Here is a 21,891-nt window from a genome sequence, read left to right as displayed (position 1 = left end):
CACTACATCCCACTCCCTCTCTCACTGTTTCCTTCTCAGTCACTGTCTCTTATTGTCTGCCATTCCCTCCAACCACCCAGTTAGAACAGCTCTCCCCAAAATCCCCGCCCCCCCCCCATCCCCCCATCCCCCCCCATCCCCCCATCCCCAAACTCCTTGCCCCTGCCCTCTCCGCAAATCAAGCAACCCAGAAAAATTGCAAAGACAGTTAGACGCAGACACTGAAAAGTTGGAGACTGCAAAAACAAGCCTGAACATGGGCCAGCGAGGCAGGAAGGCATTGCTACACGGAGAGAGCCTGGGGGCGGGAGCCTGTCTCAACGTATGTTGCAGGTTCACTCGGCATTCCATACCTTATAAGGAAGAAATCTCAAACCGCAAGAGAGTGGTGTGTGTAGGAGCGGCAGTTTGGGCAACTAGTGAAGGGGGATGGGATACTCACAGTGAGAGGTTTAGTTCAGAGCGAGGAGGGACCATGTCCCTTCCAGAGAATGGGTGTGGCAGTCTCACCTATGGTACTGGACTTACAATCCAGAGATGGTGGGTTCAAATCCCATCTGGCAACAACCATCGCCGAATCCCCCACCATCAACATCCTGGGGGTCACCATTGACCAGAAACTTAACTGGACCAGCCACATAAATACTGTGGAAACAAGAGCAGGTCAGAGGCTGGGTATTCTGCGGCGAGTGTCTCACCTCCTGACTCCCCAAAGCCTTTCCACCATCTACAAGGCACAAGTCAGGAGTGTGATGGAACACTCCCCACTTGCCTGGATGGTGCAGCTCCAACAACACTCGAGAAGCTCGACACCATCCAGGACAAAGCAGCCGCTTGATCCACACCCCATCCACCACCTCCAACACTCACTCCCTCCACCACCGGCGCACCGTGGCTGCAGTGTGCACCATCTACAAGATGCACTGCAGCAACTCGCCAAGGCTTCTTCAGCAGCACCTCCCAAACCCGTGACCTCTACCGCCTAGAAGGACAAGGGCAGAAGGCGCATGGGAACACCACCACCTCCACGTTCCCCTCCCAGTCACACACCATCCCGACTTGGAAATATATCGGCCGTCCCTTCATCGTCGCTGGGTCACAATCCTGGAACTCCCTCCCTAACAGCACTGTGGGAGCACCTTCACCACACGGACTGCAGCGGTTCAAGAAGGCGGCTCACCACCACCTTCTCAAGGGGCAATTAGGGATGGGCAATAAATGCCGGCCTTGTCAGCAACAAATTTTTAAAAAACGGGTTGTATTTTGGCATACGTACCCAGACGTTGGAGAGAAGGAGGGTGGGCAGAGCATGCCTTGGTCATGTCCAAATCCAATGTTTTGTGTTCCGACCGGGTTTATTCTTGGTGTTTGTTGTGGCTTGGTACAGCAAGACTGTGGCACGGTCCCAACACAACTTGTGTGGTACCCTTTACACTTTCAAGTCCTCCTGATAAAGTACCATTCGATCAGCAGGCTCTCTACAACCATTTTGGTGTAGGAATATTAATAAAAGTGCCCCCTGATTTAAGGGGGGGGGGGGGGAAGAGAAGAAGGGAGGGGCACATGCCAGAAACTTTCAATTAAGTGCCCTTTTCCTTTTTTTGAGGGCACCAAAACACAAACAATTCAACATAAAGGGAACCTTTGTCAAATCAAAATTCTGCTCGCGGTTGAAATGCACTCGTGTCCCTCTGGTGCCCACCTCTCGCGGAAGGCCATGAGCATACCGATGGACACTGCTCCATCTCCAGGGACACCCTGGCTCTGATGTAACCGCGGGAGAGGCAGGCAGTCGGGCTGAACACATCTGGTTAATCTGTCATGACATTTATGACAGATGAGAAATCATGGGTATCAGTTATGTTCCTCATCCCTTCCCAGTAATCAAGTAACTCTTATTCTTCCTTTGCTGCTCTATTCACTTTAGTTTTCATCGTGGACCATGAGCAAGGGTGAAGTTGGCCACTCCTCAATCAGTCCATGACAAGGACTCTGAAGAATACTGAAGGAGGTAACAATATAAATCAGAGCTAGTTATGGATGTATTAATTGAAGAGGTGGGGGGTTTCTATGCAGCCCCCTCAAACTAGCTCCATCATTCAAGATGGCAGATCTGACCCAACTCCACATACCCACCTTTGGTCCATATCCCTCAATGGTTAACAGAAACATTTATCAATCTCAGATTTAAAATGGACAATTGATCCAGCGTCAATTGCTGCTTGCGGGAGTTTAATAGCTACCGCCCTGTGTAAAAATGTTTCCTAACTTCACTCCTGAAAGGTCTGGCTTTAACCTTGACATTGTGCCCTCTAGGCCTAGACTCTCCAACCAGCAGAAATAGTTTCACTGTTCCCCTTAATATTGCAATTGCTTTGGGAGAAAACATTTGCAAGGTCAGAACCTACATGCAATTTATGCAACACTGACTACATTTATAAGAGTGCTCAGAGGTTATACTGTTGTAATGTGAAAATGCAACAGTGAATTTGTGCACAGCAAGCTCCCACAAACAGCAATGTGGTAATGACCAGATCATCTGTTCTAAAATCTTGATGGGGTGCAGGGGACAGAACCATTGACCAATCTTTCACCTCAACTACAATTACTTACCTTAGCCCCTTTACAATCCCTACAGAATGGCTATATATTGTATATTAAACAAATGCTTACTATGGCTAGTCAACCTGGCACAATAAGGCTCGATGAGGTGCACTGAAAAGTGGCTGGTCTTCAGGAAAGACCTAACTTTTATTAGATCAGTAACTAGCCCCTGGGAGATTTAAGGTCATCAATACCAACAGTTCAAGAACTTGTATCTCTTCTGGTTGAAATCCCACAGAATCCTCTTTCTGAAGGGCAGAGATCAGATTTTAATTCACAATGAGAAACTTGAACACAAGACAAGAGAGATCATTGACAAAAAACATCTTTATTCAGAATGTTAGCCATTTCTGCCAAATTGCAAAATACAGACTTCATTACAAAAGCAAATTCTCAATTGTAGCATTGACACCTTGAGGTCAATAAACCTGCCTGCTCCCTCCTGTAGAGGGTGATGCCCCTTTAAAACCCTCCCTCAGACAATTGTTCCAATTCATACAAAATCTGACCTGGTTGTAATTACAATTTAATTAAAGGCTCCTTTTTCCCCCAAGTTAGCTTTAATGGGGTTTGTGGGCAAGGAAGGGCAAGATAAGGGAAGCAAAGGCAGGGTGTATGCAATAAATCACTGGCAAAAAAGGGAAAAGTTGGAGCAAGAAGCAGATGGTCATATTGGAAGGGGACAGGATCTGGGAAAATTCCAATCCCTACAGCACCTTAGAAGCACTTGCGGTGGACTATGGAGGGCCCAGACTCATCATATTCCTGCTTACTGATCCACATTTGCTGGAAGGTGGAGAGAGAAGCCAAGATGGATCCTCCGATCCACACTGAATACTTCCTCTCGGGCGGAGCAATGATCTTAATCTTCATTGTGCTCGGAGCCAAGGCTGTGATTTCCTTCTGCATCCGATCAGCGATACCGGGGTACATGGTGGTTCCACCAGACAAGACCGTGTTGGCGTACAGATCTTTCCTGATGTCTACATCACATTTCATGATGCTGTTGAAACAGGTCTCGTGGAGCCCACAAGCTTCCATCCCAATGAAGGAGGGTTGGAAGAGGGTTTCTGGGCATCTGAAACGCTCATTGCCGATGGTGATGACTTGGCCATCAGGGAGCTCGTAACTTTTCTCCAAGGATGAGGAAGAGCCAGCCGTCTGCATCTCAGATTCAAAATCTAGGGCCACGTAGGAAAGTTTCTCCTTGATGTCACGCACGATCTCCCTCTCGGCTGTGGTTGTGAAGGAGTAACCACGTTCAGTGAGGATCTTCATCAAATAGTCAGTGAGATCCCGGCCAGCCAGGTCTAGACGCAGGATGGCATGAGGCAAGGCGTACCCTTCATAGATTGGCACGGTGTGGGACACACCATCACCAGAATCTAGCACAATGCCAGTTGTGCGACCAGAGGCGTACAAGGACAGCACAGCTTGAATGGCGACGTACATGGCCGGTGTGTTGAAGGTCTCAAACATGATCTGGGTCATCTTCTCCCGGTTGGCTTTGGGGTTGAGAGGTGCCTCTGTGAGGAGAACAGGATGCTCCTCTGGGGCCACTCGCAGCTCATTGTAGAAGGTGTGATGCCAGATCTTCTCCATGTCATCCCAGTTGGTCACAATCCCATGTTCGATTGGGTACTTCAGGGTCAGAATCCCTCTCTTGCTCTGGGCCTCATCACCAACATAACTGTCTTTCTGACCCATTCCCACCATCACACCCTAGAAATGGAGAGCAAAATAAAAAATTAAAAAATGATGAATTCACAATAAGCCAGAGTAAAGACCGTCAGATAGACAGTCAGCTCCTGTTCTGCACTTCTGAAGAACACAACTGCATTTAAAAACAGGTCTCACTAATTATCCTTGTGCCAACACCAGAGCATGCTCAGATCAGGTGATTAAAGTTGGAAGCTCAGATACCACTGCTAATCACATGTGAAGGTTGATCCAGATTCTGCAATGCAAGATTGGGATCACAGGTCACCCACAGATTACCTAAAGGGGTCTTGGGAATCATGGTCAGTTTATTAAGGAGCAGTAGTTCAAATCTAATGCACAATCAGGATAGACATATGACTGACAAGGAGCTGGTACTAATCCCAGATTGGACAGACAACTGGCATGCAGAGTTTTTTTTCTCCAATGTCTGTGCTAAAGGCTCTTCAGACAACTAAGGGTTGGGCCTGGAGTAGATTATGGACAGGGCTATCCAACCTGCAAGACCACTTCCTAAACCAAGGTGCCCAATGGCATGTCAAGTTCTGTCTCAGATTTGGGGGGAGGGGGGGGGGGGGCAGGAGGGCAGCTCTTGTTTGGAACTCTGGTTTCCTTTCTCCCCCAATTGAAATCCATTTGTCATAGGTTTCTCCTCCCCCCAATTCACCAATCTGTTGATTTCCCCTTTGTAATTTTATGCTTCCAGCTACACTACCTATCCTTGGGTCATCAGCAAATTTCTATACATACTTGGCATGCCAATGGTGCTTGGGGAACTCCCAAGCAGCATTATTGCAAAAGAATTTCCCCAATGGAAATCCCCCTGTTCAAGTGCAGTGGACTGTTGTTGAGCTTACCCAATACCCACATTTAAAAAATTGTTCTGGGATGTGGGCATCGCTGGCATTTATTGCCCATCCCTAATGACCCTTAAGGTGGTGGTGATGGTGAGCCGCCTTCTTGAACCGCTGCAGTCCGTGTGGTGAAGGTGCTCCCACAGTGCTGTTAGGGAGGGAGTTCCGGGATTGTGACCCAGCGACGATGAAGGAACGGCCGATATATTTCCCAGTCGGGATGGTGTGTGACTGGGAGGGGAACGTGGAGGTGGTGGTGTTCCCATGCACCTGCTGCTCCAATGGATTGTTGCAAAAACCCATCTAGGTCACTAATGTCCTTTAGGAAAGGAAATCTGTCACCCTTACCCAGTCTGGCCTGTGTGACTCCAGACCCACAGCAATGTTGTCAACTCTTAACTGCCCCCTGAAATGACCCAGCGAGACACTCAGTTGCAATAAACTGCTACAAGATGTACAGATATGGAGAACATTTATTTTAAGCTTGAAAGAGATCCTAACCCCAATAAACTGGGGCGATGGGGCCAATAAGACATACTCCCAGCACTAGATGGGTATCTCAGTATAGCATGCTTCCAGTGACAGGACAGTGATCAGAAGCACAGTATATTACCCCAGCTCAGGGCCAGAGGAAATGCTGCATTGTAGAGAAAAAAAAAGGGGAAGGACAGGAAGGCCAGTCTGGACAAGTTAGGCACCTGCTCTGTCTACAACAGATCCACAGCATTTCATGGCCACTATTACTGACTCACTTAATTCCCAGTCTGAAGGACTGAAACACTGAATGCTGCATTGCCACAGATGCTGCTGTCTGTTTCCATCACCTGATCATTCACCCACTGCACTGTTTGTGGGGATGGTACTGTGCACCAATTGGCTGCCACATTTACCGACCATGCCTCGATGCAAGATGAATCACCTCATGAAGCTCAGATAGGGCCATGGGATCTTTACATGCATCTACTAGAGGGGGCAACTCCTACAAACATCTCATCTGAAAGGACACCACCCTCAGCACTGCAAGCACCAGCTTGGATTGGGGCTCAAGTCACTGGAATGGGACTTGAACCCTTGAGCTTCAGGCAAGAGCACTACCCACTAAGCCATTCACGAAGAATGCTCTAACACCTGGGAGCCCCTGGCCAAAGACCACCCTAAGTGGAGGAAGTGCATCCGGGAGGGCACCGAGCACCTCGAGTCTCGTCACCGAGAGCATGCAGAAACCGAGCGCAGGCAGCAGAAGGAGCGTGCGGCAAACCAGTCCCACCCTCCCCTTCCCTCAACCACTGTCTGTCCCACCTGTGGTTCTCATTGGACTGTTCAGCCACCTAAGGACTCATTTTAAGAGTGGAAGCAAGTCTTCCTCGATTCCAAGGGACTGCCCATGATCTAGCAGACACACCCAACTGCAGTCAAAACACAAGATATTCCTTGGCTGGGTGCAGTGATCCTATCCCAAACCAAGAAACCCAACTTGCATCAGTGGATCAGACAGTCAGTGAATCCAAGAAACAAATCAGGATCATTTATGGAGACAAGGAGCAAAGGATTTGGGAGCCCACATACACAGATTGCCAAGTGCAAATGTACAAAAAAAACATGCAAAGTTGGCCTCTCTCAAAAAGGGAATTGCAATGCAAAAGAGGAAGTAATGCTAGAGCTAAAGAGCACTCTGGTCAGACCCCATCTGGTGCAACCAGTCAGTTCCGGGCATCGCCCCTCAGGATGCAATAGTGGCTCTTGGGGTGGGGGAGGGGTGCAGCACACACTTAGCAGAATGATACCAAAGCTTAAAACAACAACTTGTATTTCCTAGAATTTAGGTGGCAGAGGGTGGGTAGATGGAGAGAATTTATTTCCTCTGCCAAGAGCAAAACAGCAGAAGGAGCCCACTCACCCCTCCAACTATCTGCCCCACCCACAACAGATAGTAGGTCCTGCATCAGACTCAGTGTGGAAACAATCATCAACTCCAGGGGGCTGCCCAAGCAAGATTTGTGGTGAAGGGGGAGGAGAGTCCAGAACAAGGGGGAAAATCACCTTAAAGTTGGAGCCAGGCCATTCAGGGGTGATAACAGGAAACATTCCTTCACCCAAAAGGGTCAAGGAAATCTGGAACTCCCCAAAAAGCTGGAGGCTGGGGAGAGAGTACCAAAATTCCAGTGCTCAGTTTTGAAATTAGAATTTACAGAACCAAGGGAGGTAACTGGAGTCAAGGTACAGATCAGACAATTTAAGTGAAGGTAGAACAGGCACAAGGGGCTGAATGGCCTCCTTCTGAGCCCCAGACAGATCAGCCAATCACAGGCTTTGAGCAGACCACAGAAAGAGCTGGGCAGTGACAGAACAATCCAGTGTGGGGGACAAAAGCAGCATCAAACCCCAAGCTCTGACTGTTCCAAGAAACAGCCGACAGGAGAGAGATAGCCCAGGTATAGCCCGAGCCAGCCCCCACACAACTCAGCTTAGTCACAGCCACAGCCCAAGGAGGCCAAAGATACAGGTCACAGCTCCTCAGAGATTCAAATTAGGGGCTGGATAGGCACCCACATTCATTCAAACAGCCCCGCCTATACAGCATGAGCAAGCAGCAGTAACAGTTAATGATAGTCACCAGCCACAGCAGGAAATAGACTGCACACCACAAACTGCTCACAAAAGAGGAAACTGAAAAAAATGACATTTCAGTTACAAGGACCCAACACAGCCAGAGGAACACAACCATATAGGACCAAGCCCCCACACAGGAACAAGGACAAAGCCCCCACCCACCCCAGGACCAGATTGGAAGACCACCCAATGTCTCAGTTGAAAGACTCACCTGGTGCCGGGGCCGGCCCACGATGGAGGGGAACACAGCCCTGGGAGCATCGTCCCCAGCAAACCCAGCCTTGCACATCCCGGATCCATTGTCCACCACCAGAGCTGCAATTTCATCATCAGCCATGGTTTCAGAATCTGCAGGGAGTGACTGAAACACAGAAAGAGAAAGCCCCCATTAATATAGAGACACAAGGACACAGAGCCCAACCACACAACACATTGTAGACCAACCCTTCAGCAAGTTAAAGCCAGTCCCACTCAGCCTTCTAACAGTTCCCCTTTTTAGAAAATAAGTTCCCAACACAAAGTCACAATTAAGAACTCACAACTCAAGTCTTTAGAACCACACCCAGCAAAAAAAAAGACAGAATTCAAAAGTTAGATCAGAACTTACAACTAGTTTGAAACAAACCCCAATCCCTTGCCCTTGCCCTTGCCCTTGCCCTTGCCCCTTGCCCCTTGCCCCCTGCCGCCACTTACCACCTCTCACACAATGCTGACTCTGCTCTGTGCACAAGGGAGGACCAATGAATCATCAGCCTTCCTTCCTGCTTTCTTTATACTGCACTGGGCCCCTCCCCATCCCATCACAGGGCAGCCAGCCACTGCGGTGCAGGGGGAGGGGCCCAGAACAACTAATTCAGGCTCAGGGAGCAGTGGGGACGATCATTCGTTGATTGGCACCTTATGCACCGTCAGTTCTTTTGAATAATAAACTTTTTCTAGTTCTTATCTATTTTTAATATTAATGTTTGCTCCAAAGCTGCCGAGTTATGTCAGTGCCCTTTGCCCAATTTCCCTCCGCTCTCTATCCCCCTCCTTTGAGGTGTTGACTCAACTATTTTGTTGAAACTTAAATCAAATGCCCCCTTTTGACAAGGGCACTAGAACCCACAAATGTTAAACTGTTAACGAAACCTTAAATCAAATTAAAATTTGGTTGCCGGGGGTGACGATGCACTCCAGTCCCTCCGGCGCCCACCTCTCGCGGAAGGCCGCGAGCGTACCGGTGGACACCGCGTGCTCCATCTCCAGGGACACCCTGGCTCGGATGTACGCGCGGAAGAGAGGCAGGCAGTCGGGCTGAACGGCCCCCTCGACCGCCCGATGCCTGGACCGGCTGATGGCCCCCTTGGCCGTGCCCAGGAGCAGTCCTACGAGGAGACCCTCGGACCTACCCGCTCCCCTCCGCACAGGGTGCCCAAAGATCAGGAGCGTGGGACTGAAGTGCAACCAGAATTTGAGGAGCAGCCCCTTCAAATAGTGGAACAGGGGCTGCCACCTCACACATTCGACATGGACATGGAACACGGACTCTTCCAGACCGCAGAAATTGCAGGCGGCCCGGGAGCTCGTGAACCGACTTAAAAATCGATTGCACGGGACTGCTCCGTGCAACAGCCTCCAGGCCAAGTCCCCGATAAATAGAGGGAGGACTCCCGCGTAGCGAGCACTCCATCGGGGACCCCCGCCTCCTCCAGACGGCAAGATGGTACGCCATGGCGTGTCCGGACGGCAGACGAGGATGGCAAGGTGGAGAGTGTGCAGGAGCAGCCCGTACAGGAAACCCCTCCCAAATATACTACATCCTCTGGTTCTCCTTTATCTACACTGCTAGTTACATCCTCAAAAAATGCAAAACATTTGTCAAACATGATTTCCCTTTCATAAAACCCATGCTGACTCTGCCTAATTATGTTATGATTATCACTGATACCACTTCTTTAATAATGGATTCCAGCATTTTCCCGATGACTGATGTCAAGCTAACTGGTCCGTAGTGTTCCCCGTCCGCTCTCTCACTCCTGTCTTGAATTGTTGGGGTTACATTTGCTGCCATCCAATCCACGGGAGCCTTTCTGGACTCAAGGGAATTTTGAAAGAGTGGGGATGGGGGGTGAGAGAGGGGGTGTGGGGGGGGGGGAGTGCAGGGGGAAGCGGTGTAGGGGGGGGCGAGAGTGGGGGGGCGGTGTGGGGGGTAGCGGAGGGTGTAGGGGGGTGGGGGGAGCAGAGGGGGGGGGGACCGGAGGGTGCGGGGGAGGGGACCGGAGGGTGTGGGGGGGGTGGGGGAGAGGAGCAGCGGGGTGCAGTGGGGGAGCGGAGGGTGTGGGGGGAGCGGAGGGAGGGGAGCGGAGGGGGGTGTGTGGGGGGGTTTGGGGGTTGCAGTGGGGGAGCGGAGGGTGTGGGGGAGGGGTGGGGGGAGCGGAGGGGGGTGTGGGGGAGAGGTGCGGGGGCGGGGGAGGGGAGCGGAGGGGGTATGTGGGGGGGGGTTGGGGGTTGCGGAGGGGGGGGTGGGAGTGGGGGAGGGGAGGCGGGTGGGGGGTGGGGACCGGAGAGTGTGGGGGACAGGAGCGGGTGGTGCAGTGGGGGAGCGGAGGGAGTGGGGGAAGCGGGGGAGGGGAGCGGAGGGGGTGGGGGGGTGTGGGGGAGGGGAGCGGGGGATGCAGTGGGGGAGCGGAGGGCGTGGGGGAAGCGGGGGAGGGGAGCGGAGGGTGTGGGGGGGTGTGGGGAAGGGGAGCGGGGGATGCAGTGGGGGAGCGGAGGGAGTGGGGGAAGCGGGGGAGGGGAGCGGGGGATGCAGTGGGGGAGCGGAGGGAGTGGGGGAAGCGGGGGAGGGGAGCGGAGGGGGTGGGGGGGTGTGGGGGAGAGGAGCGGGGGGGTGCAGTGGGGGAGCGGAGGGTGTGGGGAGAGGTGGGGGGAGCGGAGGGGGTATGTGGGGGGGGTTTGGGGGTTGCGGAGGGGGGGGTGGGAGTGGGGGAGGGGAGCGGAGGGGGTGGGGGGGTTGGGGGGGAGTGGAGGCAGGTGGGGGGTGGGGACCGGAGAGTGTGGGGGACAGGAGCGGGGGGTGCAGTGGGGGGAGCGGAGGGGGTATGTGGGGGGGGTTTGGGGGTTGCGGAGGGGGGGGTGGGAGTGGGGGAGGGGAGCGGAGGGTGTGGGGTGCACTGTTACACAGTGGGGTGGGAGTGACATTGGACCGTTTCAGGTCTCGTTGCCTGAGATCAGACAGGGCCGTGGAATCCTCCTGCTGCCCATTGCTGCCTATGCAATTCCCAGAAGACCCAATGCCTTAGGTTTGTGCAACAGCTTTTCGTGCAGGGTCCCAGAACTCCCAAACCCATGCCCATCCTTCCCACAACTCCATGTTTGAGCCTCTCCAATCTGGGGCCCTGCCACAACACTGAAACAGCCCGAATCAAAGTCACAAACGACGTCCTGTGTGACTGTGACTGTGGTAACCTGTCCCTGCTCGTCCTTCTGGACTTGTCTGTAGCCTTTGACACGGCTGACCACCCCATCTTCTCCATCATCCAGCTGGCCGGGTTTGCCCTTGCTCTCCTTCCACCCGTAACCTTTTTCTAACCTCTGTCATAACCATTTCAATTCGGCCCATTCAACAGTCACCCCACGTTAAAAAAATCCACGCACAGGCCTCTTCCACCCTTCAGGCTGTAGTTCGGGATCTGGAATATTGGGTCCTTCATTGAGACACCTGTGAGCTCGTGTGGAAGCAAGTCATCCTCGTTCGATGATGATGAATTTGGGCCGTCGTCCCTTTTGTCTCTCTAATCTCTCCTGTCTTCCCCCTACCACAGACCTTCCCCTTTGTTCTCTCTCCCCCTCCCCCGTTCAGCGCTTGTTAAGAATCCGTTCCTTTCGAACACTCTCCAGTTCTGACAAAGGGTCATCGACCCGAAAGAACAACTCTCCACAGATGCTGCCTGACCTGCTGAGATTTCCAGTATTCTCTGTTTTGATTGCAGTTCCAGCATCCGCAGTATTTTGTTTTCCCATTCCGAACTATCCAGTCATAGCCAGGGGATCAACTGCAATGGCTTCTCTTCCCGCTCCCACGCCGTTACCTCTGGAGTTCCCCCAAGGATTCCATCCCTGGCCCCCTCCTGTTCCTCATCTAAATACTGCCCCTTCATCCGAAACATGACCACACCCAGCTCCACCTCACCACCACCTCTCTCGACCTGTACACTGTCCCGGGGAAGGAGCAGGGGTTCCCAGTGGAGTGCACTCTACGCGGGAGTCCTCCCTCTATTTATTGGGGTCTTGGCCTGGAGGGTGTTGCACGGGTCAGCTCTGTGCAATCGGTTTTTAAGTCGTTTCACGGGCTCCCAGGCTGCCTGTAATTTCTGCGGTCTGGAAGAGTCCGTGTTCCATATTTTTTATCGAATGTGTGACGTTGCAGCCCCCTGTTCCATTATTTGAGGGTCTGCTCAAATGCACTTCAGTCCCACACTCCTGATCTTTGGGCACCCTGTGCGGAGGGGAGCGGGTAGGTCCGAGGGCCTCCTCGTAGGACTGCTCCTGGGCACGGCCAAGGGGGCCATCAGCCGGTCCAGGCAGCGGGCGGTCGAGGGGGTCGTTCAGCCCGACTGCCTGCCTCTCTTCCGCGGTTACATCCGGGCCAGGGTGCCCCTGGAGATGGAGCACGCGGTGTCCACCGGTACGCTCGCGGCCTTCCGCGAGAGGTGGGCGCCGGAGGGACTGCAACCAAATTTTAATTTGATATAAGTTACTGTTAAAGTTTCATTTGAAATTTGTCGATTCTGGTGCCCTCGCCTACATTATACTAAAATAGTTGTACACTGTCTCGGTTACACAGCCTCACTCCGCTATTTAAGAATGGTGAGAGAGGGAGACCAGGGAATTACAAACCAGTTAGCCCAATATCTGTGGTCAGGAAATTGCTAGAGTCTATAATAAAAAATAAGGTGACTGAACACCTCGAAAATTCTCCAGCATAGGTTTGTGAAAGGCAGGTCATGTCTGACAAACCTGATGGAATTTTTTTAAGAGGTAACTAAAGTAGTGGGCAGAGGAATGTCTACGGATGTTACTTATACGGACTTCCAGAAGGCATTTGATAAAGACCCTCAACGAATATCTGTCCCACCTGTGGCAGGGACTGTAATTCCCGTATTGGACTGTTCAGCCACCTAAGGACTCATTTTTAGAGTGGAAGCAAGTCTTCCTCCATTGGAGGGACTGCCTCTGATATCATGACATAAGAGACGGTTCTAAGGTAGAATTGGAGGCAAATTATTGACCTGGTTCTGAAATTGGCTGAGGAGCAGGAGACAGGCGGTAGGGATAATGGGCAGGAACATCAGTTGGCAGGATGGACTAGTGGTGTTCAGCAGGGATCTATGCTGGGGCCTCAACTATTCACAGTGTTTATTAATGATTTAGATGATGGCAGAGAAAGTTATAAATCCAAATTTGTAAATGACACAAAGATAGGTGGAATTGTCGGCAGTATTGATTAAAACACTCTACCTAAATGCACGCAGCATTCGAAATAAAGTAAATGAGTTGACGGCACAAATCATTACAAATGGGTATGATTTGGTGGCCATTACAGAAACGTGGTTGCAGGGTGGCCAAGACTGGGAATTAAACATACAGGGGTATCTGACAATTCGGAAAGATAGACAAGAAGGGAAAGGAGGTGGGGTAGCTCTGTTAATAAAGGATGATATCTGGGCAGTTGTGAGAGACGATATTGGCTCTAATGAATAAAATGTTGAATCATTGTGGGTGGAGATTAGAGATAGTAAGGGGAAAAAGTCACTGGTGGGCATAGTTTATAAGCCCCCAAATAATAACTTCACGGTGGGGCAGACAATAATCAAGAGAATAATAAAGGCATGTGAAAAAGGAACGGCAGTAATCATGGGGGATTTTAACCTACATATCGATTGGTCAAATCAAATCGCACGGGGTAGCCTTGAGGAGGAATTCATAGAATGCATACGGGATTGTTTCTTAGAACAGTATGTTACAGAACCTACAAGGGAGCAAGCTATCTTAGATCTGGTCCAGTGTAATGAAACAGGAAAAATAAACGATCTCCTAGTAAAAGATCCTCTCGGAATGAGTGATCACAGTATGGTTGAATTTGTAATACAGATTGAGGGTGAGGAAGTAGTGTCTCAAATGAGCATACTATGCTTAAACAAAGGGGACTACAGTGGGATGAAGGCAGAGTTGGCTAAAGTAGACTGGAAACACAGACTAAACGGTGGCACAATTGAGGAACAGTGGAGGACTTTTAAGGAGCTCTTTCATAGTGCTCAACAAAAATATATTCCAGTGAAAAAGAAGGGCGATAAGAGAAGGGATAACCAGCCGTGGATAACCAAGGAAATAAAGGAGAGTATCAAATTAAAAAACAATGCGTATAAGGTGGCCAAGGTTAGTGGGAAACTAGAAGATTGGGAAAATTTAAAACGACAGCAAAGAATGACTAAGAAAGCAATAAAGAAAGGAAAGATAGATTACGAAAGTAAACTTGCGCAAAACATAAAAACAGATAGTAAAAGCTTTTACCGATATATAAAATGGAAAAGAGTGACTAAAGTAAATGTTGGTCCCTTAGAAGATGAGAAGGGGGATTTAATAATGGGAAATGTGGAAATGGCTGAGACCTTAAACAATTATTTTGCTTCAGTCTTCACAGTGGAAGACACAAAAACCAGGCCAAAAATTGCTGGTCACAGGAATGTGAGAAGGGAGGACCTTGAGATAATCACTATCACTAGGGGGGTAGTGCTGGACAGGCTAATGGGACTCAAGGTAGACAAGTCCCCTGGTCCTGATGAAATGCATCCCAGGGTATTAAAAGATATGGCGGAAGTTATAGCAGATGCATTCGTTATAATCTACCAAAATTCTCTGGACTCTGGGGAGGTACCAGCAGATTGGAAAGCAGCTAATGTAATGCCTCTGTTTAAAAAAGTGGGCAGACAAAAGGCAGGTAACTATAGGCCGGTTAGTTTAACATCTGTAGTGGGGAAAATGCTTGAAACTATCATTAAGGAAGAAATAGCGGGACATCTAGATAGGAATAGTGCAATCAAGCAGAAGCAACATGGATTCATGAAGGGGAAATCATGTTTAACTGATTTACTGGAATTCTTTGAAGATATAACGAGCATGGTGGATAGAGGTGTACCGATGGATGTGGTGTATTTAGATTTCCAAAAGGCATTCGATAAGGTGCCACACAAAAGGTTACTGCAGAAGATAAAGGTACGCGGAGTCAGAGGAAATGTATTAGCATGGATAGAGAATTGGCTGGCTAACAGAAAGCAGAGAGTCGGGATAAATGGGTCCTTTTCGGGTTGGAAATCGGTGGTTAGTGGTGTGCCACAGGGATCGGTGCTGGGACCACAACTGTTTACAATATACATAGATGACCTGGAAGAGGGGACAGAGTGTAGTGTAACAAAATTTGCAGATGACACAAAGATTAGTGGGAAAGCGGGTTGTGTAGAGGACACAGAGAGGCTGCAAAGAGATTTAGATAGGTTAAGCAAATGGGCTAAGGTTTGGCAGATGGAATACAATGTCGGAAAATGTGGGGTCATCCACCTTGGGAAAAAAAACAGTAAAAGGGAATATTATTTGAATGGGGAGAAATTACAACATGCTGCGGTGCAGAGGGACCTGGGGGTCCTTGTGCATGAATCCCAAAAAGTTAGTTTGCAGGTGCAGCAGGTAATCAGGAAGGCAAATGGAATGTTGGCCTTCATTGTGAGAGGGATGGAGTACAAAAGCAGGGAGGTCCTGCTGCAACTGTACAGGGTATTGGTAAGGCCGCACCTGGAGTACTGCGTGCAGTTTTGGTCACCTTACTTAAGGAAGGATATACTGGCTTTGGAGGGGGTACAGAGATGATTCACAAGGCTGATTCCGGAGATGAGGGGGTTACCTTATGATGATCGATTGAATAGACTGGGTCTTTACTCGTTGGAGTTCAGAAGGATGAGGGGTGATCTTATAGAAACATTTAAAATAATGAAAGGGATAGACAAGATAGAGGCAGAGAGGTTGTTTCCACTGGTCGGGGAGACTAGAACTAGGGGGCACAGCCTCAAAATATGGGGGAGCCAATTTAAAACCGAGTTGAGAAGGAATTTCTTCTCCCAGAGGGTTGTGAATCTGTGGAATTCTCTGCTCAAGGAAGCAGTTGAGGCTAGCTCATTGAATGTATTCAAGTCACAGATAGATAGATTTTTAACCAATAAGGGAATTAAGGGTTACGGGGAGCGGGCGGGTAAGTGGAGCTGAGTCCACGGCCAGATCAGCCATGATCTTTTTGAATGGTGGAGCAGGCTCGAGGGGCTAGATGGCCTACTCCTCGTCCTAATTCTTATGCTCTTATGTCCTTATGTTAAATCATAAAATTACAGCGGGATATCGACAGATTAAGTAAATGGGCAAAACTGCGATAAATGGATTTCAATGTAGGCAAGTATGAGGTCATCCACTTTGGACCTAAAAAGGATAGAACAGGGAACTTTGTAAATGGTGAAAGGCTAGAAACAGGAGGTCCAGAGAGACTTGGAGATTCTGGTGCATAGATTATTAAAATGTCCTGAAGAGGCACGAAATATAAAAACAGACAGCAAGAGTTTCTATCAGTATATAAAAAGGAAAAGAGTGGCTAAAATAAATGTTGGTCCCTTAGAGTACAAGACCGGGGAATTAGTAATGGGGAACATGGAGATGGCAGAAACTCTGAACAAATATTTTGTATCAGTCTTTACGGTAGAGGACACTAATAATATCCCAACAGTGGATAGTCAAGGAGCTATAGGGGGGGGGGGGGGGGAGTAACTTAACACAATCACAATCACTAAGGAGGTGGTACTCAGTAAGATAATGGGACTAAAGGCAGATAAATCTCCTGGACCTGATGCCTTGCATCCTCGGGTCTTAAGAGAAGTAGCGGCAGGGATAGTGGATGCATTGGTTGTAATTTACCAAAATTCCCTGGATTCTGGAGAGGTCCCAGCAGATTGGAAAATTGCAAATGCCCCTATTTAAAAAAGGAGGCAGACAAAAAGCAGGAAACTATAGACCAGTTAGCCGAACATCTGTGGTTGGGGAAAATGCTGGAGTCTATTATTAAAGAAGCAGTAGCAGGACATTTGGAAAAGCAAAATTCGGTCAGGCAGAGTCAGCATGGATTTATGAAGGTGAAGTCATGTTTGGCAAATTTTCTGGAATTCTTTGAGGATGTGGTGTATTTGGACTTCCAGAAGGCATTTGACAAGATGGAACATAAAAGGTTACTGCACAAGATAAAAGTTCAACTGGGCTTGTATTCACTGGAGTTCAGAAGAATGAGAGGGGACCTCATAGAAACATATAAAATTCTGACGGGGTTAGACAGGTTAGATGCAGGAAGAATGTTCCCAATGTTGGGGAAGTCCAGAACCAGGGGACACAGTCTAAGGATAAGGGGTAAGCCATTTAGGACCGAGATGCGGAGGAACTTCTTCACCCAGAGAGTGGTGAACCTGTGGAATTCTCTACCACAGAAAGTTGTTGAGGCCAATTCACTAAATATATTCAAAAAGGAGTTAGATGAGGTCCTTACTGCTAGGGGGATCAAGGGGTATGGCGAGAAAGCAGGAATGGGGTACTGAAGTTGAATGTTCAGCCATGAACTCATTGAATGGCGGTGCAGGCTAGAAGGGCCGAATGGCCTACTCCTGCACCTATTTTCTATGTTTCTATGTTTCTATGTTTCACAGGGTTGGGGGTAATATATTAGCATGGGTAGAGGATTAGCTAATTAACAAAAAACAGATAAATGGTTCATTCTCTGGTTGACAACCAGTAACTAGTGGGGTGCCGCAGGGATCAGTGCTGGGGCCCCAACTATTTACAATCTATATTAATGACTTGGAAGAAAGGGCCGAGTTGTAAGGGGTGGTTTTCAGGGGGTCAGCTTTCCCTTCTGACCTTATATGAGCTGTTCCGAATCGCTCCCACACCCTTGGTTCTAGACACTGGAATTATGAAGGGACTGTGACAGACTTGGACAGACAATCGGTTTCAAGGTAGGAAGGAGGTATGGCTTTATTGTGTTTAAAAAGAAGTAAAAGACACACCTTTAATAACACACACACAGACCAATACACACTGAGGGGTACAACACGTTGAATAAAATGTCAAATTACAGTCTGTGGGGAAAAGAATACAGCTTAAACTCTAAATGGGGTAAAGAGGAGAATGCAGATACATTTACACAAGTTATCCCAGCCTCCCCCTCCCAATTCCCCATACTAACTAAGTTATAGCTCTGGGGGGGGGGGGGGGGGTTCAGGGGCTATGCTCACCAGTCCCTTTAGACAGTTGCCGGTGAATCGTGGTTTCGGGGTTCGCTGCACTTGGCCTTCTAGGCGAGCCGTACCCCGGTCGGAGGAGAGGACTTCGGACTGCGTAGTCTTCGATTGGGGTGCGTCCGTTGATGCGGTAAGTTGCGTTTTGGATGTATGGGGTAAGTACCCACTTTCTTTGGTTAGGAATAGTTTTAGCTAGTCCCTTTTGGTAATTTCTCACCCGTTGGGTCATTCAGAAGTAGATTGTAGAGTGGAAATAAAGGTCGATTCTTTGGTTTTTGCTGAGTTGGTTTCGGTTGGTCGTTTCGCTGGTTGTGGGAGCCCGGGTTGTCAATTTGGTTGCTGAAAACCTTCCGATTCGTGGGCCTCGTGCTCGGTCGGTCCTTGACGATTTCTTGTAGTTTCCTTCACTACTCCATTTCTTCACTCCCCAGCTCCGGCTGCTTGTGTCTGTGTCTGTCTTCGAGTCTGTGCTCTGCTTTGTTCTGTGTCCTGCTTCTCTCCTGTATTCTGCTAGTTTGTGTTCTGCTAGTTTGTGTTCTGCTAGTTTGTGTCCTTCTTCCAGTCTGTGTTCTGCTAGCCTTTCCTTGCAAAAACTGGGGGATAGATATATCCCCAAAAAAAGGCTCTGTTATCTCCCATCAAATCTCTTGGGCTCTGTTTAAACTGTTCTGTCCATTGATTTTCAAATGTCTCCATTGTCAGCAGTAACTCGATTAGGGTGTGAGAATGTGCTATCACTGGTTTTGCATTGTTTTAGGATTGTCCAGTTTCCTGACCATGATTTCCATTGTGCTTGATTGGGTCATTCGATTATCTCTTAGGGGGTGAATAGCCTGGGGTCCTTAATACATGAATTTGCTTCAGAGGTTGGCCCCACCTCCTGTATTTGGTAACTCTTTTTCGCAGCCAAAATGTTGTAGAATCTTAAAATTGATATGCTCCTTCCCCGAGATGTTACGGGGATCTCAAGCTTCTGTAATTTAGGTCCATTTTGAATTCCCTTTCCTATGAGTCCAAACACTGGCGGGGGGGGGGGGTCTCCATGAATGCATTCCCTTTTATCCCCCGCAGGCTTCGTCTGCCCCTTTAAACTCATTTTAAAAGCCCAGAAAGGGATTCTTCTCCTCTGCAGGGGAAAGGTACCTGGAATCTTTGTGAGATATTGGTCAATTCTACAGAGTGTAACGTAGCCAAGTTTGCTGACGATACAAAGATGGGAGGAAAAGCAATGTGCGAGGAGGACACAAAAAAATCTGCAAAAGGACATAGACAGGCTAAGTGAGTGGGCAAAAATTTGTCAGATGGAGTATAATGTTGGAAAGTGTGAGGTCATGCACTTTGGCAGAAAAAAATCAAAGAGCAAGTTATTATTTAAATGGCGAAAGATTGCAAAGTGCTGCAGTACAGCGGGACCTGGGGGTACTTGTGCATGAAACACAAAAGGATAGTATGCAGGTACAGCAAGTGATCAGGAAGGCCAATGGAATCTTGGCCTTTATTGCAAAGGGGATGGAGTATAAAAGCAGGGAAGTCTTGCTCCAGTTGTACAGGGTATTGGTGAGGCCACACCTGGAATACTGCGTGCAGTTTTGGTTTCCATATTTACGAAAGGCTATACTTGCTTTGGAGGCAGTTCAGAGAAGGTTCACTCGGTTGATTCCGGGGATGAGGGGGTTGACTTATGAGGAAAGGTTGAGGATGTTGGGCCTCTACTCATTGGAATTCAGAAGAATGAGAGGTGATCTTATCGAAATGTATAAGATTATGAGGGGGCTTGACAAGGTGGATGCAGAGAGGATGTTTCCACTGATGGGGGAGACTAGAACTAGGGGGCATAATCTTAGAATAAGGGGCTGCCCATTTAAAACTGAGATGAGGAGGAATTTCTTCTCTCAGAGGGTTGTAAATCTGTGGAATTCGCTGCCTCAGAGAGCTGTGGAAGCTGGGACATTGAATAAATTTAAGACAGAGATAGACAGTTTCTTAACCGATAAGGGAATAAGGGGTTATGGGGAGCGGGCAGGGAAGTGGAGCTGAGTCCATGATCAGATCAGCCATGATCGTATTAAATGGCGGAGCAGGCTCGAGGGGCCAGGTGGCCTACTCCTGCTCCTATTTCTTATGTTCGAGAAAATAATTAAAAAGGCTAATGCGATGCTGGCCTTTATATCTCGAGGACTAGAATACAAGGGGTTAGAAGTTACGCTGCAGCTGTACAAAGCCCTGGTTAGCCCACACCTGTGAGCAGTTCTGAGCCCACACCTGGAGCACTGTGAGCAGTCCTGGGCCCACACCTGGAGCACTGTGAGCAGTTCCTGGCCCACACCTGGAGCACTGTGAGCAGTTCTGGGCCCACACCTGGAGCACTGTGAGCAGTTCCTGGCCCACACCTGGAGCACTGTGAGCAGTCCTGGGCCCACACCTGGAGCACTGTGAGCAGTCCTGGGCCCACACCTGGAGCACTGTGAGCAGTCCTGGGCCCACACCTGGAGCACTGTGAGCAGTCCTGGGCCCACACCTGGAGCACTGTGAGCAGTTCCTGGCCCACACCTGGAGCACTGTGAGCAGTCCTGGGCCCACACCTGGAGCACTGTGAGCAGTCCTGGGCCCACACCTGGAGCACTGTGAGCAGTTCCTGGCCCACACCTGGAGCACTGTGAGCAGTTCTGGGCCCACACCTGGAGCACTGTGAGCAGTCCTGGGCCCACACCTGGAGCACTGTGAGCAGTCCTGGGCCCACACCTGGAGCACTGTGAGCAGTCCTGGGCCCACACCTGGAGCACTGTGAGCAGTCCTGGGCCCACACCTGGAGCACTGTGAGCAGTTCTGGGCCCACACCTGGAGCACTGTGAGCAGTTCTGGGCCCACACCTGAAGCACTGTGAGCAGTTCTGGGCCCACACCTGGAGCACTGTGAGCAGTTCTGGGCCCACACCTGGAGCACTGTGAGCAGTTCTGGGCCCACACCTGGAGCACTGTGAGCAGTTCTGGGCCCACACCTGGAGCACTGTGAGCAGTTCCGGGCCCCACACCTGGAGCACTGTGAGCAGTTCCGGGCCCCACACCTCAGGGAGGATATATTGGTCTTTGAGCGAGTGCAGTGTAGGTTTACCAGAATGATACCCGGACTTCAAGGGTTAAGTTACGAAGAGGTTTACACAAATTATGGTTACATTCCCTGGAATTTAGAAGGTTAAGGGGTGATCTGATCGAAGTTTTCAGGATATTAAGGGGAACAGATCGGGTAGATCGAGAGGGACTATTCCCGCTAGTTGGGGAGTCTCGGACTCGGGGCATAGACTAAACATTACAGCCAGACCTTTCAGGAGAGAAATTAGGAAACTCTTCCACACACACAGGGTGGGAGAGGTTTGGAAATCTCTTCCGCAAAATGCAATTGACGCTCGATCAATTGTTAATTTTAAAATCAGAGATAGCTTTTTGTTCACCAAAGGTATTAAGGGATATGGGCCAAAGGCGGGTATACGGAGTTAGGTCGTAGATCCCTGATCTCATTGAATGGAGGAGCAGGCTCGAGGGGCTGAATGGGCACCTCCTGTTCCTGCATCCTATTCGTCAGAACTCTTGTCCCACATACAGTCCGAGATGATTTTGCCCCCTTGAGAAGGCGATGGTGAGCCGCCCTCTTGAACCGCTGCAGTCCGTGTGGTGAAGGTGCTCCCACAGTGCTGTTAGGGAGGGAGTTCCAGGATTGTGACCCAGCGACGATGAAGGAACGGC

At 49.6% G+C, this 21,891-nt stretch overlaps 2 protein-coding genes across 2 annotated transcripts in view; both read right to left on the bottom strand.

Moving 5' to 3' along the window:
- The window catches only part of ankrd29 (ankyrin repeat domain 29), a 1,085,233-nt gene that overhangs the window by 59,906 nt on the left and 1,003,436 nt on the right, over positions 1-21,891 (bottom strand). The window lies entirely within an intron of this gene.
- On the bottom strand, positions 2,914-8,562 carry LOC139278222 (actin, non-muscle 6.2). Its single transcript, XM_070896869.1, has 3 exons — positions 8,481-8,562; positions 7,999-8,148; positions 2,914-4,326 (listed from the first exon to the last, which is right to left on the bottom strand). The coding sequence occupies exons 2-3, from the start codon at positions 8,122-8,124 to the stop codon at positions 3,322-3,324; spliced, it is 1,131 nt and encodes a 376-aa protein (XP_070752970.1). The 5' UTR covers positions 8,125-8,148; positions 8,481-8,562; the 3' UTR covers positions 2,914-3,321.

Source organism: Pristiophorus japonicus, chromosome 1 (genome assembly GCF_044704955.1).
Source record: "Pristiophorus japonicus isolate sPriJap1 chromosome 1, sPriJap1.hap1, whole genome shotgun sequence".
Classification (NCBI taxonomy): Eukaryota; Metazoa; Chordata; class Chondrichthyes; family Pristiophoridae; genus Pristiophorus; species Pristiophorus japonicus.
This window is presented reverse-complemented; position numbering and strand designations above follow the sequence as displayed.